The sequence below is a fragment of the Amphibalanus amphitrite genome, unplaced genomic scaffold, assembly GCF_019059575.1.
Source record: "Amphibalanus amphitrite isolate SeventyFive unplaced genomic scaffold, NRLGWU_Aamphi_draft 000082F_arrow, whole genome shotgun sequence".
NCBI classification, from domain to species: Eukaryota; Metazoa; Arthropoda; class Thecostraca; order Balanomorpha; family Balanidae; genus Amphibalanus; species Amphibalanus amphitrite.
The window spans coordinates 306,489-325,388 of record NW_024881578.1 but is presented as its reverse complement, the minus strand read 5'-3'; the positions used below and the strand labels follow the sequence as shown (position 1 = coordinate 325,388).

The following is an 18,900-nucleotide window of genomic DNA, read 5'->3' as shown; positions in this document are numbered from 1 at the left end:
CGACATCCTTTGAGGGCTCCCACGTTGGCTCCACGGGCCGCGCTGGCATCTGAGGTCCCCACAATGGGCTCGAGGGCCCTCAAGCATCATGAAGACCTATAAGGGCCCCACCCCACAGTGGTCTCCGAACGCCACCACGGAGGCTTGTTTGGCCGCGCTGGACTATGATGGCCCTAACGACGACCTCTGAAGCCCCTTACGACTACTTTTGAGGGCCCTTACGATGACGTTTGGTGTCTACTGCAGGCTCGAAGGGACTACTGATTCGTTCAGGCGATTCACGTGCCCATTTATGTCACTTATAGTGCAGGGGGCATCTTCCCCAACGTTAGGGGGCATCTTTCCCACCTTGTGGGGTAAGATGCCCCCTTTCACCTCTTCAGGAAAATGCTTAATAGCAAAAAAACGTTATCATATTTCAGGCACGAAAGTGTGATATTTTTGGAGAAAAATGATGTCGGCTTCCGTTGAAACTCCAAGTTTTTGCTTTCCGATTGTCCTTTTCGAATAATATATGACATAGTAAAACCCTGGGCATCTTTCCCCACTCTCCCCTAACCTGGCCTGTGACCTGACCTGGTATTATCAGTGACCTATATTGACGCCCTATCGCTGGACCTATAGGTACTGACGCCATGTCGCTGATATTCGATGAAATGCGTTTTGATCGATGTTAAAGCGCATTCCCTAGAAGACCCGTGAAAGGCAAAACCTTTTGTCTTTGACCTGGCCTGTGACGTCATCGGTGACCCCGAGATCATTGAAATTGAATTTCCGTAGACAAATTTGACAGGGCTTTCGAACGCCGCTTGAATTTTGCGTATCCGTCCAATTGTTTCGGAAATACGAGGGGGGGGGGCAAAATTAGCCCTCTCCCCACCAAGTCGCGTTATAAACAGACCTCACCAGGGCGCGGGTTAACAGTTTATACGGTATACCTATGAAGCAACTTAGTGATCGTCTGCCTAAAGAAATATTTCAGAAGTGATGTAAACATTCTGCCAGATGCGTCTCCACCCACGCGGGTCCCACCCACACCCCAGTCGCCGAGTTTGTATATGTGTGCTGTATGTGTATATACGGCCCGAGCTGGCGGCGAGTCTGGGCAGTCCGCCTCCGCCGGCCGCACGATGAGGACACACCTGCTGCTGCTGACCGGCCTGCTGGCCGCCGCTGGCGCCGTGTCGCCCCCCTACCGGCCGCCGCCTCTAGGGCCGGATCCGCCGCGGCCGATCTGGCCGGTGCGCCCTCCGGGTCCAGCGCGCCCCCCGGGTCCGTCCGTGGACCCGACGCGGCCCCCCGCACCTCGACCACCAGGTGACTGTTGGCGCCGCGCAACGCTCTGGCCTCTGCCAAAGACCAGTAACGTGGGCCCTCTATAATGTGCCTATGCATATTGAGCTTCACAGCGGCATGTTCGTCAGCCAGGTATAGCGATGTTAAGCAGTCATCTCAAACAAATGTATGCCTGTTGCCTACCCATGATAATAGCAACAGACCTCAATTTTTTCATTTTTTTTCAATTTCATTTCAATTTTCGTGACGTTTAACAACATTGCACTGATGAAAATTAAATGAACCGGTTTAGGTTCACGTTTTACAGGCGCTATTAGTGCACATGCATGCAGCAGCCAGAATCGGTTTCTCTCTCGCAGGTGGTGAGGAGCCGGGCTGCACTCCCGGCACCTGGACCTACGACGGCTGCAACGCCTGCCGATGCACCCAAGAACGTAAAATAAAGTGCACCAGCAACGTCTGCAGGGAACCGCCCGCAGGTCAGTTCGAAGGGACGCTTATAAGATAACTTACATATGTCCTATAACTGGCGCTGTCTTAAGTGAACTCCCGTAACGCTGTCGGCATCGTGTGCTTCACAACTCCGTGTTGGCTGTTTATCGGCGAGCCGGAGCCGGAGCCGGACCATTTTACTCGGAGCCGGAGCCGGAGCCGGAGCCGATTTTTTCTCCGGATCCGGAGCGGGAGCCGGATCCGGCTGAAATTTCCACGGCTCCGCATCCCTGGAAACCTGGGTCTGGAATTTTAATCACACGTGCGGGAAAGATGCATGAACAGGTGTGCTAAAAACGGCGGGACTCCACGCCTCCGTTTTTGACATATCTGCGAAAACTGCATGGGGCTCTTCAAACACCCTATCCCTCGGCCCGGCACGGGTTGAAGACCAATTAGTCAAGTCATTATCAGGAAACAAGGACGCTTTTATACAGGTGCCATTAACCCCCGGCAGGCGGTGGGCCTCCCGGCCACCTTCCGCGCGGTGGGGAGGGGCATTTTTTTGCCCCCCCCCCGTATCTCCGAAACTACTGGACGGATCCAAAAAATTTAAACGGCGTTCGATAGTCCTGTCAAATTTGTCGAAGGAAGCCAAATTTTGTTGACCTCGGAGTCACCGATGACGTCACAGGTCAGGTCAAAGATAAAATGTTTCACCGTTCACGGGGCTTCTAGGGAAAGCGCTATAACACCGAGTAAAACGCATTTTGTCGAAAATCAGCGATAGGGCGTCATTTTTCTAGTACATATAATGTTGCTATTAGAGGTCACTGGTCATACCAGGTCAGGTCACAGGTCAGGTCACCAAAGGTCACCAAGGGTCACCACATGAACCCAACTTTACTAAGGTTGTGCGATGCATGTTTTATGGCCAGTTTTTCATTTCCAACTCAATGGTGTTGGTTATAAGACCATCAGGTAGGTACGGTTTAGGTCACTATCTGGTGGAGGTCAGGTTAAGGTCAGGTCAAAAAAGGTCAAATTTCAAAGTTGATATTTTTGCATAAAATGGGTATTGATTCGATGCAGCTCTTCACGGGGAGTCTAATCGTGGTCTTTGTTTTGCGCTACGAGGTCTAAAATTGCTAAAAATTGAGTTTGAAAATTTGACGTCATCAATTTTGAACAGTTTTTTCGCTATAACTTGGCCAAAAAAGAGGTGTCGATCTCAAATTTGGTATGTAGATAGAAGGCGGTAGGGACTATCACATATCTTCCGTTTTCTTTCGAAATTCAAAAACTTTTTGGATTTTTTGGCTATTAGGTATAGGATTCAAAAAAAAATTATTTTTTGATTTTTGTATCTCTAAAGCTGTAGGCCTAACAGCTCTTCTCGCGAAACCTTTTTTGGGTCGAAAATGGCAGAAATGACGTCACTCTGACGTCATTAGCGTCCAACCTATCATAGCCTTTGGGGAAAAAATTGGTCACAATGTGCAATAGCTGTTCACAGGAGGGTACTGAAAGTTTGGTGACGATCGGCGCAGCAGTTCTCGAGATATATCGAAAAAAAAACTAAAGGGGGGGGGGCAAAAAAATGTCCCCCCCCCCCCCCCCCCCACCGCCTGGAAGGTTAAAGCGTATATGTCCCCATTCAGACAATGCGTTATACGTTGATATCTCAGCTGAATACCAATGAGTCTGGTGTCATTTTGAGACGGTTGCAATCTTTGAAGACACTATAGCAAAGGGAATTTCTCATAAACAGCAGCACCGCGTGGGTGGATTTTCCATAAATATTTAGTTGCCGCGACTGTGGGCAGCGAGGAACGCCAGACCTCAACATTAGTCTGTCGCTAACCGCTTTAGTGTAGCATTATCAACATGCATACAGTCTCGTGCGTTGCAATGCTGTATACAATGTACACTGCACCCTACCATTGGGATTCGGACACTATAAACCGTCTCGGATTGCAGATAGCGTGTTTACGTAAATTGTGCTTTGGGGGAGCATGGTTAACACTCGCATGCCGAGTAGGGAGAGGGGGGGGGGCGGGTGCCGCCCCGTTAGGTTTTTTCGCGATAGCTTAGAACACGCTGGGATGAAGAGCTGAAATTTAGCATACTCTCGTACCTTTGATTCAACCCGGATCTTTTGCCATCAACCGCATTTCATTCAAGGTCAGGTTAGGTCACTGATCTATGACGTCATAAGTAAACCTCTGCACGGTCCTAAAATGTTACAACTTCTCAATGCGCTTAGTGCCAGAGGAGTTTTCAAAGGGACATGAAACTTATGTAGTTGAACGGGCTGTGATCGTCTGTTTCAGCCTCCTGCCAGTACGGGCGCACCTACCTGGACCAGTGCGATAACGTCTGTTTCTGTGACAAGTTTGGCGCGTACCAGTGCCGGCCGCGCGACATTCCCGGCGGAGGGATCTGCTACCACGACGGCGTCAATGGAAAGCCCACGCGCTGCCAGCAGGAGGGCCTCATCCGAGTCGAGGCGCACACACACTTCTTCTGCCAGGACGGCATAGTGCACTTCGAATACGGTTAGAACCCTAAAACGAGCTGTTCGTTATGTGCAATGTAACCAGAAAGTAGTTGTTCGGGAAATGCACATTTAGTTATGGTGCAGCCATGGTTCAGTGTTGTTTTTGTTCAGTTTCTAACGGCCGTGCTGTGTTGCCAGTGGAGGACGACGGCTTCCGCTGCCAGGAGGGCGCCTCCTGGCGGGAGGAGTGTAACACGTGCTCCTGTATGGGCGGACCGGCGGGGGCGTCCGGCGGCGCCTGTACGCTGATCGGATGCCTCTCCAACGCGCCACGTGAGTACCGCATTTCAGCAACCACCGTATTCGAATGGGTATGGCGGCCGCCTACTCGTATTGGGTCCGTGGGACGCCTACCCGTATGGGTCTGAGCTCTATGTGGCCATCTTACCTATACAGTGGAACTCTTTAGGCGCGTAAACAGTCCACCGTTGCTGCTATCGAAAACAAAAACTAGCAGTCATAAACGTTCAAACCTTCCTAGTTTTTTTTTTTAATCCCGAGAATGATTTCATCGGATGCCTCTTAGTAACCTATGGATAAACTGTATTCCTAGCAATCATCAGTGTAGGTAGGTATTACAGATGCCGAAATGATTGCTAAATAGTGAAAACTATAACACTTGTTCAACATGGGCAACTAAATTATATAGTATTTAGTCGCATTGAATTCGCGAATTATATAACGGTTTCTAACTAGTAACTACTGTGCGTGTGCTCGTTAGAAGTTCCCTGGTCGTCCGCTTGATCCAACGCACCCCAAATCATCGTTGACATCCATTGCAGTATGGCAGCAATAACAGCAAGAATAGCAAGAAATCGGCGACACTGCGGAGAAACAAGCAGTGAATAGCGAGACCGAACGGCATCGGGCTATTTCAATAGAAAAACACAATTCTAACGAATAGTGTTTGTCCATTTCAAACAACCTGCTGCATGGCGACGTACAGTAGGTCTACAAAATAAGTCCTCTCCGTATGTACTATGTGAGTCACCAGCGGGCAGTTAGCGCCTGAGCGCTACTCAGGCGCCACCTGCCCGGATACAGAGAGGACTTATTTTGTAGACCTACTGTACAGCTCGTCGCTGAGCTGAGGCCGAAGCCGGAACATGCTTTCATTTACCGACGAACAACGAGTACTTATTTGCTGACTTTCGTCCAGAACTATTTAGCGAGTAATCTTCGAAGTACTATTTCGCACTTTTTTCAAGAGTGCGCATGGAAGTAGGTACGGCTAGTATAGGTCAGCATGAGTTGAACCCGAGGATATACATTTCAGTCAACATTTCATTTAATCAATTAACCCTCGCCGGTTGATAGAGGGGTTTTGTGCGTTTCCACACCAGGGGTGTTTAATATGCGAGTGCTGAAGGTGTGGGACAATCTGCTTGGTGACCTTGCTGATAGCTTCTCTTGAAACTCTTATTTCACTTGTCCTATCTACTGGCTTTGCTAAACCAAGCCTAATCCGACCCAGCTCGTCCGCCCAAGTGCTGTCCAATCCAATCTATCTCAAACGAATAGATCCTCGTCTGCCTAGTAGTTGTTGTTGTTCTCCTCGGGTCGGCTCACGGCCGACCGTAGCCCAGCGGCTCTCGGTGAATGGGTTAGCCGCGGCCCAAGGCCGCCACGGCCCGGCCGTCCCGAAGCTGTGTAGGGTCCGGTCTGATGTTGCCGAAAAGGCGGAGTCTCGCGCCACTGCCAGGCATGGGCACCTTAGCAGCACGTGCTCCGGCGTGTCCGGGCCCTCGCGGCACACCAGGCAGAGCGCCGCTGGGTGGGCCAGGTCGCTGCACTGTGGGCAGTCGCGCTCGGGGCGGCGTCCGATCCTATGCAGGTAGCTCTGCGAGCGGCTCCAGTGTCCCTTCCCGCCCGCAGCTGGTGGACGGTAACCGCCTCGTCACGAGACTCCAGGAGCTCCAGCATCGGCATATGATCTCCCATAATCCTCTTGAAAAGGCCATCTGGCCAGCTGAGACGCCATGCCTTGGTGGCGGAGCGGCCGGCGGGATGGTGGCGTGCAGATGCTCCTCCATAAGTACATCTCGCACACCCGCGCTCGCCAGAGCGCGCGCCCCGTGTCGCGCCAGCCGGTGGTGGTGCGGAGCCGCCGTGGGGCCGTTGCTTCGGCCACCGCGCGCAGTGGGTCGCCGCTTCTTTGTGAGGCTGCCAGCCAGCACAGTCTAGCAGCGAACAGGTCCCGGCATGCTCTCACGGGGACCACACCGGCTTCCGCGAGAAGCGGATCTCTCGGCGTGCTCACGGGGCACCCGGTGAGAACGCGGGCTGCCGCCCACATCTCCACTTCCAGTTGCTCCACGTGGGACTCGGACGCCGCAGGGAGCCATGCAACCGCTGCGTATTCAAGGGCACCGCGAACGTAGCCGTTGGCTTCTACTCGTAGCTGCGGCTCCCGCAGGTTCCAGGAGTGCCCGGTCATCTTGCGGAGCTGTGCGATCCTCGGTTTGGTCTTCTTTCGGACGCGCGCGCAGTGTTCTCCCGTGTGGAGCTGTCGGTCCAGGGCCACGCCGAGAAGGTGCAGGTGTCTCCCAGCGTCCACTCGCGCCCCGTCTACATGGGTGTGTAAGTCCTGGGCGTCGATGTAGTGCTGTTACAGAGCTAAAACTTGCGTTTTGCTACTTTCCACCCGCATTTTCCAGTCGCGGGCCCACTTCGCTATGGTGTCCGCCGCTTGTTGGACCCGGTATCTGGGTCCCGCTATCGCACCGCCGGAACACAGTGCTGCAGTGTCATCGGCGTACAGAATGACAGAGCTGCACGAGATCCGCTTCAGCGCCGCTTCAAGGTCCGCCGACCGCAGCGTGAACAGGGTCGGTGCGAGGAAGGATCCCTGCGGCAGGCCAGCTCGGAATGAACGGTTTCGGCGCCGTGCACCGTTGACCTCCGCGCAGGCGCGTCGGTCTCGGAGGAAGTGGTGAATCCGCGTAACAAACAAGGCACCGTGGAAGGTGGTAACTGGCAAGACATCTACAGTCGCAGCATTTGATGGTCGATTACGTCATAGGCACGGGAGAAGTCGTAGGCTGTCACCAGCTCCGGGTCGAGCGCCTACGGCTCGGGGTCTGCACGGGCACCCCGAGGAACGCACCGCACGCTCGCCTCGATGATCGCATCGTTGAAAGCGCGGCGAGGTCTCTCCCAGCTTCAGGTTGGTCATCGTCTCCTCGCAGCATGCCGTGAAAACCGTCCAGTCGGCTTTATGGATGGCCCAGCGCGTCTTCCTGATGCGACGGGGGCGGTGTCTCCTGGTGGTGACTGCGACCAGCTGCGGAAAGTGGTCGCTTCCCAGGTCGGCACTGACCTGGGAAAGTCTGTCAAGTCGACTTGAGGGCCGACCCGACCTGGCCTAATCCATCCGATTCGAGCTGACCTGATATAGGTACGAGCTAGAGCTACTTGCCCCGGCCCACCATACCAGCCCCCTGCTCTGCGCTGTGGCCTGACCAGTGCCCCTCCCGCCGCAGCACCGCCACGGCCGCCACGGCCGGCGCCGCTCGAGTTCGGAGACGTGGTGTTGCCCGACTACGAGCCGTGTCCCGCCGGCTTCATCGCCGCCCCCGGCATGCTCGGCGTCAAGATCTGCAAGGCTGCCGGTGAGCTGAGGGAAGGGTGTGGCACGCGCTGGGGGATAGGACAGAAAGTAGGTAAAAAAGGATCAGAAACTAGGGCAACGAGGGGAGATCGCGCCTTTCAGTGGGTGATATAGGATGTTAGAGAAATATTTCTTTCCGAAAGGAACATATTTTGGCCAGAACATTAAATCTCTTGACTATACATAGATAAAGGCTGCTACCTTTTAAGCTATGAAGACCTAAGTCCATAGCGTATTTCGCTGCGCCATACCATAGCTATGGTATGCATAGGTATTGGTGATAACAATGAGGACATTGTATGTGCTTGTTTCATGGGGATCCGTGTCTCGCTGTAATACCACTTGACTCCACCATTAAGAGATACGAAATGGCGACCGGAGCCACGTAATCATCAGTCTGTCTTCCCGGTCTGACCAACAGTCTAACCCATTAGTCTGACCGTCAACCTTTGGTCCCGCCCGTCTGACCTGACCGTCAGGCTGCACCCCTGGTGTCGAGTGGAACCTCAGCTCGTGCGAAAAGTGCGTGTGTACTCGGACCGGCGAGCCTGCCTGCACGCCATGCATCAGAACGCAGAGTGGTGAGATTTCCGTGTATTTTATCGATTTGTCAATGCACTTTATCATAATGTTTTAGTAATTTTTTATTTTATTTTGCTCAACAACCCTCTTTCTTGTTGGCCTTGAATTGTTGTCATCGCCATATTTCTTAGCGTCAACGAAATAGATTTGCTCAGTGAACTCGCTGCCGCGCCCCCGAGTGTCCCCTGGCCGTTCAGCGTTGGTCTGTCCGCGGCGGCCGCAGACTCGACTGTGGTGTGCGGCGAGCGGCGGCCCGTGCTTGGCCTTCCCGTCTACCAGATCTGCCCGGCCGACTGCGGCCAGCGGTACGACCCCCGGCGCGACTGCATCCAGTGTCGGTGCGGTGTCGGCAAGCCGGGAGACGTCAACGTCGGTTTCGACGAGCCATGTCCGCCTGGCTTCGGCCACCGGTCCAGCGGCGCCTTCTTCCGCGCGTGCGGCCCCATCGACGACCTACGTGAGTCCACGGTGGATGCGAACTTGCACGTAGACGAAATTTCAGGTCTTACCTAAGGTATACTTCGGTGACAGAAACGTTTTTATTTTACCGTCTTGCTTCTGTCCTGCAAGGCTCTTTTTCGTCTGATATCCATCCGCTCTGATGCCATCGCCTTGAGCCAGGTTCCCATTTTCACCCTCAGGGACCTATACTTCATTAATCATTTCTGACGAAAAGCCATTGGAATGTGACAACTGGGATAATGATCTGTGGCGTAACGCTAACATAACTAACGTCAGACGTTTACCCTGAGTATATTGGTGATAGGAGCAGGCCGGTGTTCGGATTTATCCACTGACGCCTCTGCTTTCCGCCACCGACGTGATTTATGAACGGCGAGTCTTCTATCGGCAGCCACTGGCGACTTCGAGGACTGCAGTCCGGGCAGCGACTGCCCGGCGCACTGCGAGTTCGTGCGCCGGTCGCAGAACGGCTGCATCCAATGCCTGTGTGAGGGGCGCGAGCTGGTGCCCGTCGCCAACCCGTGCCCGCCGCCCAAAGTGGAAGGCATCGTCCGCGACGGCAACAAGATCTGCAAGCCGGCCACCCGAGAAGGTAGGAGGAGAGACTGGTAGTCTGCGGTACCCGGGAAGGTAGGCACTAGGCCGAGAGCCTGGCAGTCTGCGACAACCAAGAAGGTAAGCTGAGTGATTGTGTCATGGTGAGATGAGCCCTGAAACCCTATCAAATGACTACATACAGCCTGTCCCATAGCTCAGTTGGTAGAGCGTTAGACTCGCGGTATTGAGAGCCAGGGTTCGAGTCGCTCCGGCGCTCGATATTTGAGACTCTTCTCCTTCTCTCTTCTTGCACGCCACGCAGGGTCCGCAGGGACCCCTAAAGCCCTTGTTACACTGCCGAATTTTGGTACACGAATGTGAACGAATATGCAAGTCATCCTATGTCGTGGACCGATTCGGGATCTTTCTTCCACGGTCTTGGCATTTCGCAGACCAGTCGGTGTCCACCGCGCGACTTTTACGGTTCGTCACGACCGCCACGAATATTTCATGAAAAATGAAAATTTCGTGGCCGTTCGCCGAATTTATAATAAACGAACATGATCGCCACACAGTCCCGGAGTCGCCGCCGACATGTCGCTGCGTGCGTCGACTTGTTGCCAAGGTATCGCCGACTATTCGCAACAGATTCGCCATTCATTCGCGATATTCGCCGAATCATGGATCAGCTTCGACCCGCGCACGATTAGGGGGGCCCCCACCCGTTTTCTGCAAATCGGGCTCTGTCGGCGAACTGTTCGTCTCTGTCGGTAAACTGTTCGCCGATTTCCTACACGACGTGATTCGGCGACAGGGTCGTGGCCAAAATTCGGCAGTGTAACACGGCCTTAAGAGGTCCGCTGCGGGAGCGCGTCGACTGGGGGTCGGTGCGCCCCACTCTGCGGAGGAACTCGATGATTTTGTTGGCCGACTCCAGGGAGATTTCTTGAAGTGATGGGGTGAAACCTCAGAGCCGGCCTCGGGTGCGGGTGTAAGCGGGACAGTCTGCCAGCAAGTGCTGCACGCTGTCCGGCTCGGCACAGGCGGGGCAACGGTCGTGTTCCGCCAGCCCCATCCTCATCAGCGCGTCCCGGGTCAGCGGTTACAACCCAGTGGGCAGCTTAGATATCGTGACCGACTCCCAGCGCGTCAGCTCATCGTTTCCCGGGGTGGCAGCCGGGAACGGGTGGGCGTCGCGGACACGGGCGCGCACCACATCCACGGCGTGGCGCAGTCTCTGCTCCTGTTGATGGTGGTGGTGCCGTTCCGGTAGGTGCTGCCGGTGTAGGCGTCAGGGTCGTTCCGGTAGGTGCTGCTGGTGTAGGCGTCAGGGTCGTTCCGGTAGGTGCTGCCGGTGTAGGCGTCAGGGTCGTTCCGGTAGGTGCTGCCGGTGTAGGCGTCAGGGTCGTTCCGGTAGGAGTCGCTGTCAGTGTAGGCGTCGGAGTCGGTGGTGTGGCGTTGGCTGCTGTTCGCCGGGGACGTGCTGTGTTACTGGCCTGCTCCGCTGATTGGGACGGACGGCTTTCACATTCTTTGCACGTCCATACGGCGTTTGCCTTTGCCATCTCTATCAGTTATGTGGCCGTCACTTCAGCGCACCTCCATCTCTGGCAGTCACGGCAGGGCACCGATCCAGCGCCGACGTTCCGGCGGCCGCACACTCCGCATGGATGGCGGGGCTCGGGGTTGGTCTCGGTGTCGCCAGCTCTCAGCAGTAGCGAAGCGTGGTGAGCCGGCTTCCCGCGCCTCGCCCCCGAAAACCGCTGTTGTGGTTGAGTTCCCCGCTCAGTACGTTTTGGCCGAGGCACTTGGCTCCCCGGTTGCGGGGACGCCATTCCCACGGGAGGGGGCCTCGATGATGGCAATATTTGAGACTCCTGACGGGGATGGTCTGCGGTTGGTGATAGCAGCTGCAGCCAATTGAAGTAAGTTGAGTGGGACAGGCCGTATCCGGCTCTGATGGCACATTAAATTTTGGGATCTAAATTCTCCCGTTACCCGGCATTGCGCAATCGAATGGTAGGAGTCCGGTTCCAAGCAGCCAGCTCTGCTTAGCGTCGGCTCCGGCTCTGTTAATCGCTCCATTTAAGAATTCGAGCTAGATTTATTTAAAAATGGATTCATCATTTTACCTAAATATGCCAGCCATCACTATTACAAGTATCGTGATTATAACCTCAGTTTATCGTCAAAACAATGCGAGGCTTTTCGTGGTTTATATCTAGCTATGAAACAATGATTGTCTGACAGCCAACTTCGACGGACGTTTGCCGCACCGCTTGGTTTAACCGTTCACCACACTCGCTTGTCTGCCTTCCACAGAGTGCAGCGGCCCCGGCACCGAATACCAGGTGGGCTGTGACCTCTGTATCTGCCAGGAGGGCGGTGTGCCCGCCTGCACCCACAGACAGTGCGACACGAGCCCAGGTGAGGCCACTCAGGCCAAGACATCCTGGTCGGGAATGGTGGCATTGGGCCTTGGGGTGATCGTCGACCTGCCTGACTTCGGAGTCCCCGCGCTGTCAGACAATTGTGGGGAAACAGGCTGAATGAATCACGAATCACACCAGAGGAGAGGTTTACCGTTTGTCCAGTTCCACCCAGAGATGATAGTCGTGTCATTTGTAACCTTGATGTGACCTGTGACCCTCCCCCCACCCCCAGAGGAGCAGTCCTGCCAGTACGGGCCCGTCATTGTAGACGAGTGTAACACGGTGTGCCGCTGTGTCCGCGGCGGTGGACGGTACGCCTGCGGCCGGCGCGGCTGTCCGCCGGGTCGCACCTCGGGAAAGCCGCTCACCTGTCCGGCCCGTCTCCGTGAACTGCCCAGGATCCGCGGACTGCGCGTCTTCTGTCACGAGGGCATCGTCAAGGCTCAGCCAAAGGGTGAGATGAAGCAATGACAGGGTTCCAGAAAGCTTTAAAGCTTGGGCATGGGGTGCTAAACCAGCTTTTTGTCAAACAGTGATTTTGAACCAGGCCGCGTGGCCACCAAACTTCTTGAAGCAATCACGTCACAAGAAGGTCAAAAAAGGTCAAATTGTACTCAGTTTACATTAAAAAGATATTTGCTTTTGTAAAAGTGGCTTTCATTACGTAAAAGATAGTTTTTAGTCATGGAGAGGTGATTATGTATCATACATATTACCCTAGACTGATTTTATGTACAAATACTGAAAAAACTGTGACGTCATATGAAAAATCGCTAATTTTGTAGTCATTTAAACGGCTATACCTATTTCTGACAGTTTTAGATATGTTGTTGATTTTTGGTATGTGTGAGACTAGTAACAGGTTCTCTGACATATAACCAGTTTTATAATTTCGCCAAATTTACACCTAAAATATCTCAAGAACTCTAAATTTTTAGTTAGAAAATCACTAGATATAGAGATTTTATATTTTGGGAAATTACGAGAAAGTCATTTTGTTTTATACGTTTTTTTTTAACCAAAGGTGCAATGTTAACTCCAGGTTGAAAGTCTGATTTTTTGCGATTTTCCTCCATGAACAACTTTTTCGACGAAAAATGGCCAGTTTGACCTCTATAACTCGTGACCTGAGATGACCTGAGACCTATTTTTTTCTACGAGATGTGTAGAATTGATGTCCGGAGTGGTACGAGTACTATTGTACTCGATCATTCGTCGCTCCAAAAGTGTTTTAATGGTATATTCAAGGCCGTACATTAAGGATATATCATATGTACTGCCTTATGCTGGTATATCTAGCTATTTATTTTTTATAGAGAGAGAGAGAGAGAGAGAGAGAGAGAGAGAGAGAGAGAGAGAGAGAGAGAGAGAGAGAGAGAGAGAGAGAGAGAGCGAGAGAGAGAGAGAGAGAGAGAGAGAGAGAGAGAGAGAGAGAGCGAGAGAGCGAGAGAGAGGGAGCGAGAGAGAGAGAGAGAGAGAGAGAGAGAGAGAGAGAGAGAGAGAGAGAGAGAGAGAGAGAGAGAGAGAGAGAGAGAGAGCGAGAGAGCGAGAGAGCGAGAGAGAGAGAGAGAGAGAGAGAGAGAGAGAGAGAGAGAGAGAGAGAGAGCCGTTATCGGTGAGGTGTTCCTCAACAATAGTGAGCTCTGCATACCGTAAGCAAAACATCCAGCTGGGCTTCTGCATGGGTCGCGGGCGCGGTTTATACATCTACGAGCATGTAGACAGTCAATAGCCGGGCGTCTTTTCTGAGCGCAGTCGGCCCAGTCGTTCTCGATATACAGAAGCAGCTTCTGCTACTACAACCGTGACACATGAAAAGCCATTCCCGTTGGGTGTCGCCTAGACCAAGTTTCAGCGCAACTTGGTCTCCCATCTGGTACGTTTCGCGACGGTTGAATTTTGGTGATTGAATTTTATCAATATCTCCATATGCCCTAGATGTTGATGTTATTTTACCATCGGCCTATGAATTTGGTGAAGCGTTATTTGCCGTGAGACTCATTTTACTTCCTATTGGGTAAGGCGTTCCAACGGGAAGAGTTAGAGGTTGGTAGGTACTTTTTATGTTCAGTAAGTCGATATAAGATTTATTTGTGATTTTCTACCAGAAGCAGCGTGTTATTTCTAAAAGAAGGTAAGTTTGTCGGGTGGCTGAATGTTTTTATTCGCGAACGTCTGCGGTATGCGTTGGTTGCTTTGCTTGACATAAAATGTAACAATATCGGTACGTAGGTACTAACTGAGCTTCCTCCGAAATCGCCCATGAAATCCAGGTCTAGCAGCTGGATGGGTGCTTCTGTATTCTGCCGAGCTCTGAGGGTGGGCTTAACAGCTACGGTTCTGGATTTTGGTGATTGAATTTTATCAATATCTCCATATGCCCTAGACTAACTAATAATTTACCTACCTACCTTTTCTGCTCGAAATTATCAATTATGGGAGGAGATTGATAAACTCAGCTGAGCCTTTTCTGTTATTGCAGACGAGCGATGTATTGAGGGATCGCGATTCCTGGACGACGAGTATTGTAACTCGTGCAGCTGCAGGGGCGGCGGTGCAATGTGCACCAAGTTAGGGTGCATCACACCCATACCTGGACCGTCATGTAAGTAAACCTGCCGGGCTGGCCGCCGCGGTGACAGACGTTAATCTTTCCACGTATGTACAGTATTTAGGTACATATATTTAGCAAATACAAAAATATTTGCTATAATGAAATGAATTTAGTACATATATTTAGCAAATATAAAAAGCCCATCAGCCGGACAGCCGGACACCTTAACCGGTGCCATAAAAAGCTGGTTTGTGAGATAGAAGTGATAATTTTAAGCTTTAAAGTAGGTAGGTACGTACTTCATGTAAGTAGAAGGCGTGTGGCCCCAATTACCTCCATGATCCGCATTAACTTATTTTACTAGATATATCTGAATTAAGTGGCGAATGACATGAAAAATGGTTAGACAATAGACATAACATGACATTTCTTCCGCAAAAAAAAAAAACATTCGTTGGGCTGGGACAAAATAAGTCGCAACTGTCGGAGAAAAAATGTTAGTTGGAGCTGATCACAGCCCTTCTCTCATGCTCCCCTCAGACGGCGACAAGGCGAACCGGCCCGGCCAGTGTCCGTGGATGGATGAGAACCCCGCCATCAGATGCATCCACTACAACAAACAGTGCGACGACGACCGGCTCTGCCCGCCCGGCCACAAGTGCTGCGGGGAGATCTGCGGCCAAAAATGCCGGCCGGCCTGCGCGCCGGCCTGCGCGCCCGGCCAGCGCTGCCAGCCGGTCGAGCCGCTCCTGGAGCGGGCCGAGTGTGTGCCGGTCAACTACTAGCGCCGCCGTCGTGCCGAGGCCGCGAGCTCGGGTCCCCGTGATCCAGTCAGCCGACCGCCGAAATCCCGGACTTTCACCGGACTGTCGTCTTTAGGTGGCGGAAAGGGCCGCTTCTTTGTTGGTATCCGCTTCGATGCGTCCAACCCCAAGATATCAACGCTGCTTACCAGGGATGCGGAGTCGGAGCCGGAGTCGGAGCCGGAGCCGCCGGAGCCGGCATATTTTGCCCGGAGCCGGAGCCGGAGCCGGAGCCGTGAAACAATATAGCCCGGAGCCGGAGCCGGAGCCGGAGCCGCCAAAAAAGGGGGCGACTCCGGCTCCTTTTTATTTTTTGAAGAGGAAAAAAATAATTGACCTGGTTCGGTTTGACAGTACAAGGCAGTAAAACATATGACGTACTATTGGTCTCAAGATAAGGGCCCAGGCGACCTGTAGTTTTGATGCGGTGAATACCCTCACCCTCCCCACAACTCGAGTGGGGGTGGCGCTGGCTGGGAGGAGGGGTGCACTCGGCCCGAGTTGTGGCGAGGGTAAGGGTATTTATTCACCGCATCAAAACTACAGGTCGCCTGGGCCCTTATCTTGAGACCAATAGTACGTCATGGGCAATCAAGTGAATGAAAAAAGCTGAATATCCCCAGTATCCCACAGTACGCAATCAACTTCCTGTCTGCTCCTCCCTCCCCAGTCCCCCCACGTCTACTGCATCCCCAGAACATGAGGACCGGTCATCAGGTGACGGCCATTGTTTTGAAGCCAGTGCAGTGGACTGCGACTCCCAGCACCGTCTCTTCCCCCCCCCCCCCCCCCAATGCAGCCGAGACGGGTGTCAGCTTACGATGGTTCAGTGAACTCCGATTCGCGGCGACTGCGTTTCCAATGCCATCGCTTCCTAGTCCTTTGTTCTGCCAGTTCTCTCCGAGGTGCGTTAGCGCTGGGACGCGGTGAGCCGGTCATGGCAAAGAGTAACGCGTATAACCAATCCAATTTTTCTTCCTCCCGTATTTAAAGGGACCCTCCCACCTTCAAAAAAGTTTATGAATTGGCATGAAAGTGATGTCGCTCGGTTCAGAAAGAGCGAAAACGAATATCTACCAAATTTCACCGAAAAATATTCACCGGTTTTCAAGATATTAGACTTCTACTTTTGTTTACTTTTTAGTATCTCCGCCGTTCCTAGCGACTTTATTTGGAAGCAATAGTTTGGCAGCTGAAAGTGCGGCACTTGTTGCGCGCAAAGCAGCATATACCACCGCGTGCTACAAAACGTTTTAGTCAAACATTTAAAAATCGTTAGATATCTGCGCTGACGTCACACATTCAGAGGGGCATTCCTATGCATTAGCCCCTCTGAATCAAAATGCTGCAATTTTGAAATTCAATATTTCCGATTTACGGCATTTCTCGATGTTGTGAGTGCCGAAACCGGTAATTGTGAGCCAGGGACCCCATTTTGGCTATCTCAACTCAAATATAATGTTAAGGTGGGAGGGTCCCTTTAATTGATTGCATAGGGGATGTACTGAGTCGGAGCCGGAGCCGCCGGAGCCGGACCATTTTACTCGGAGCCGGAGCCGGAGCCGGAGCCGCCATAACATTTCACCCGGAGCCGGAGCCAGAGCCGATTTTTTTCTCCGGACCTGGAGCCGGAGCTGGAGCCGTCTGAAATTTCCACGGCTCCGCATCCCTGCAGTGCTTACTGTTGATTTGAAGTACGGGATTCAAGCTAAATGTCATTGGGGCTACTCCATTGGACGGGACGAAGAGAGCAATGGTAAAATGAAACGCTGGGTGAATCTGCAATCTCGAAAATATATGCATCGACCATCGTTGTTGTCGTTTATGAACAAACGCCTGGAAGACGAGTTGCGGTGAATTAATGAAAGATTCAGCATCGATATCCAAGTCAATCTGACTCGATTGTTTTCTAGTTACGTAATACCTATTACGAAATATGGCGTATGCACCCTTCATTCGTGTGAAATTTAAATAACTCAAAGCAATTTATTTCATTCTAGATAACGCATTTAAAATGAACATGTGCCCAGTTTCACGTGTTTTAGCCCCGCCCATTGATGATATAGTGATCGTACGTAGCGAAAGTATCGTCCTGTCGACACACGACACACGACACACGAGTCACGATTCAAAGGCTTACGAGTTGTCGCTGCCGTTGCAGGAGACCGCTGCATTGAGAACTCAACGTTCATGGACGCGGACAACTGCAACACGTGCAGCTGCTTGGGAGGCGGCGCGGCCTGCACCCTGATGGCCTGCCTGACTGGACTCGACACCGCCGGGTACGTGTAGTGTATGCATGTCTACAATTGTGACGGTGTTTGTAAGAAATCGTATCACTACTAAATGCTCCATCAAATCTATACCTATGCCTTTTGTCGATTCATGTAAGTACCTATATGAGGGAAAAGGATTATGTAACAGTAATGAAAGGTAGGAACGTTTATAAAAATGTTGGTTAACACGGAGAGGAACGAGACGTTTAATGCCTCCGATGGATTAGGAGGCCTAAATCAGCTAGCCTGGCCTCCTCGCTACCAGGTGATCGGCGTCCATGTCTGCCCCCGCCCCCACCCACCGTCTCTTCACTGTTCAATGCGCCCATCATCTGACCGCAACCCTCGCTCCTGCCGACAGCAACAACGGCTACTGAATACTGGCGTCCGCACGGCGGGAGCAGCGGCGGGAACTGCGGCGGGAGTTGCGGCGGGAGTAGCGGCGGGAGTTGCGGCGGGAGTAGCTGCCCGCCGCCAGTCCGGCCGGGCCGCCGCCCGACGGCAACGGACGCCGATCGAGCGCCGCTCCTGACCGCCAGTGACGGCAACTGCAACTCTTCGCCTTCCACCGCCATTAAAGAACATTTCTGCTTGTGCTTGGAACGTGGTGCATATTTGCACATGGAATGTCTAAACAATGGTAGATGTGTAAATTTGAGCAATTTGTTGCATCGTATGATCATTGCCGTAGATAAAAATAGGTAAATAGTTACCAACGCTGTCTAGACGGGATACATTTTACGTTTGTCTTCTCACTACTGGTATGTAGTTGCAGCGTCTTCCGATTTTGTGAAAAATGCAGCGAATGGAATACACATAATCACTATGCAGCGAAACAGTATTTGAGAATGAGAAGAAATCAAGAAGTTGTGATGCCTGTCCTCAGATTTCCTCCGTGGAGGCCTCTGGGCTCCTACAAAACGAAAAGCAAGGACTTTTCTCCATCGAGAGTATTACTTTTTGATAGAATGAACTCATGCTTCCAATTATTGTTTTGCAGTCCTATAAAGTCGAGCCTTGAAGCGCGACAAAATAAGCGTAAACAAGTTTTGGAAACAGTTTGAAACGAGTCAGAGTGTGGATTTGACGAAGTCACTGAGGCCATTTTTAGCTCACCAAAGGTCGTCGAATGTCAGAGCTCGCCTCTTTCGACAATTTTCGTGAGGCCGGCGCATAACCTCTAACAGCGCTCTTTCTAAGTAATCCTCTCAGATTTGACCTATGGTCATTGGTTTAGCCTGCAGAGAATAAAAACTGCCGAAACGGACGCTTTCTGCGGAAACGGTTTTTCTGTAATAACTTTTGACTCAAAAGCTGCATGAGCCTACCCTAACCGGCATCGTGCTCCTCTAGTTG

At 52.2% G+C, this 18,900-nt stretch overlaps 1 protein-coding gene across 2 annotated transcripts; it reads left to right on the top strand.

The window, feature by feature from the left end:
- Window positions 1–964: 964 nt before the first annotated feature.
- Window positions 965–18,382, top strand: LOC122379671 (kielin/chordin-like protein). 2 transcript variants are annotated; one of them, XM_043362059.1, is made up of 12 exons: window positions 965–1,317; window positions 1,656–1,775; window positions 4,062–4,286; window positions 4,427–4,561; window positions 7,771–7,899; window positions 8,378–8,479; window positions 8,704–8,937; window positions 9,334–9,534; window positions 11,802–11,906; window positions 12,144–12,365; window positions 17,430–17,550; window positions 17,906–18,382. In XM_043362059.1, exons 1-12 carry the CDS (start codon window positions 1,059–1,061, stop codon window positions 17,919–17,921), a joined length of 1,869 nt encoding a protein of 622 aa, XP_043217994.1. In that variant the 5' UTR covers window positions 965–1,058; the 3' UTR covers window positions 17,922–18,382. The 2 variants fall into 2 exon arrangements, with proteins under 2 accessions (XP_043217994.1, XP_043217993.1); XM_043362058.1 differs by lacking the exons at window positions 17,430–17,550; window positions 17,906–18,382 and adding exons at window positions 14,394–14,516; window positions 15,006–15,632 and having other exon boundaries at window positions 1,087–1,317.
- Window positions 18,383–18,900: the final 518 nt, after the last annotated feature.

Coding starts and splice junctions, on each gene's coding strand:
- LOC122379671 (XM_043362058.1), top strand. CDS start 1,131: ATGAGGACACACCTGCTGCTGCTGACCGGCCTGCTGGCCGCCGCTGGC. Junction 1,318..1,655: donor CCCCGCACCTCGACCACCAG/GTGACTGTTGGC, acceptor TCTCTCTCGCAG/GTGGTGAGGAGCCGGGCTGC. Junction 7,900..8,377: donor CAAGATCTGCAAGGCTGCCG/GTGAGCTGAGGG, acceptor CCTGACCGTCAG/GCTGCACCCCTGGTGTCGAG.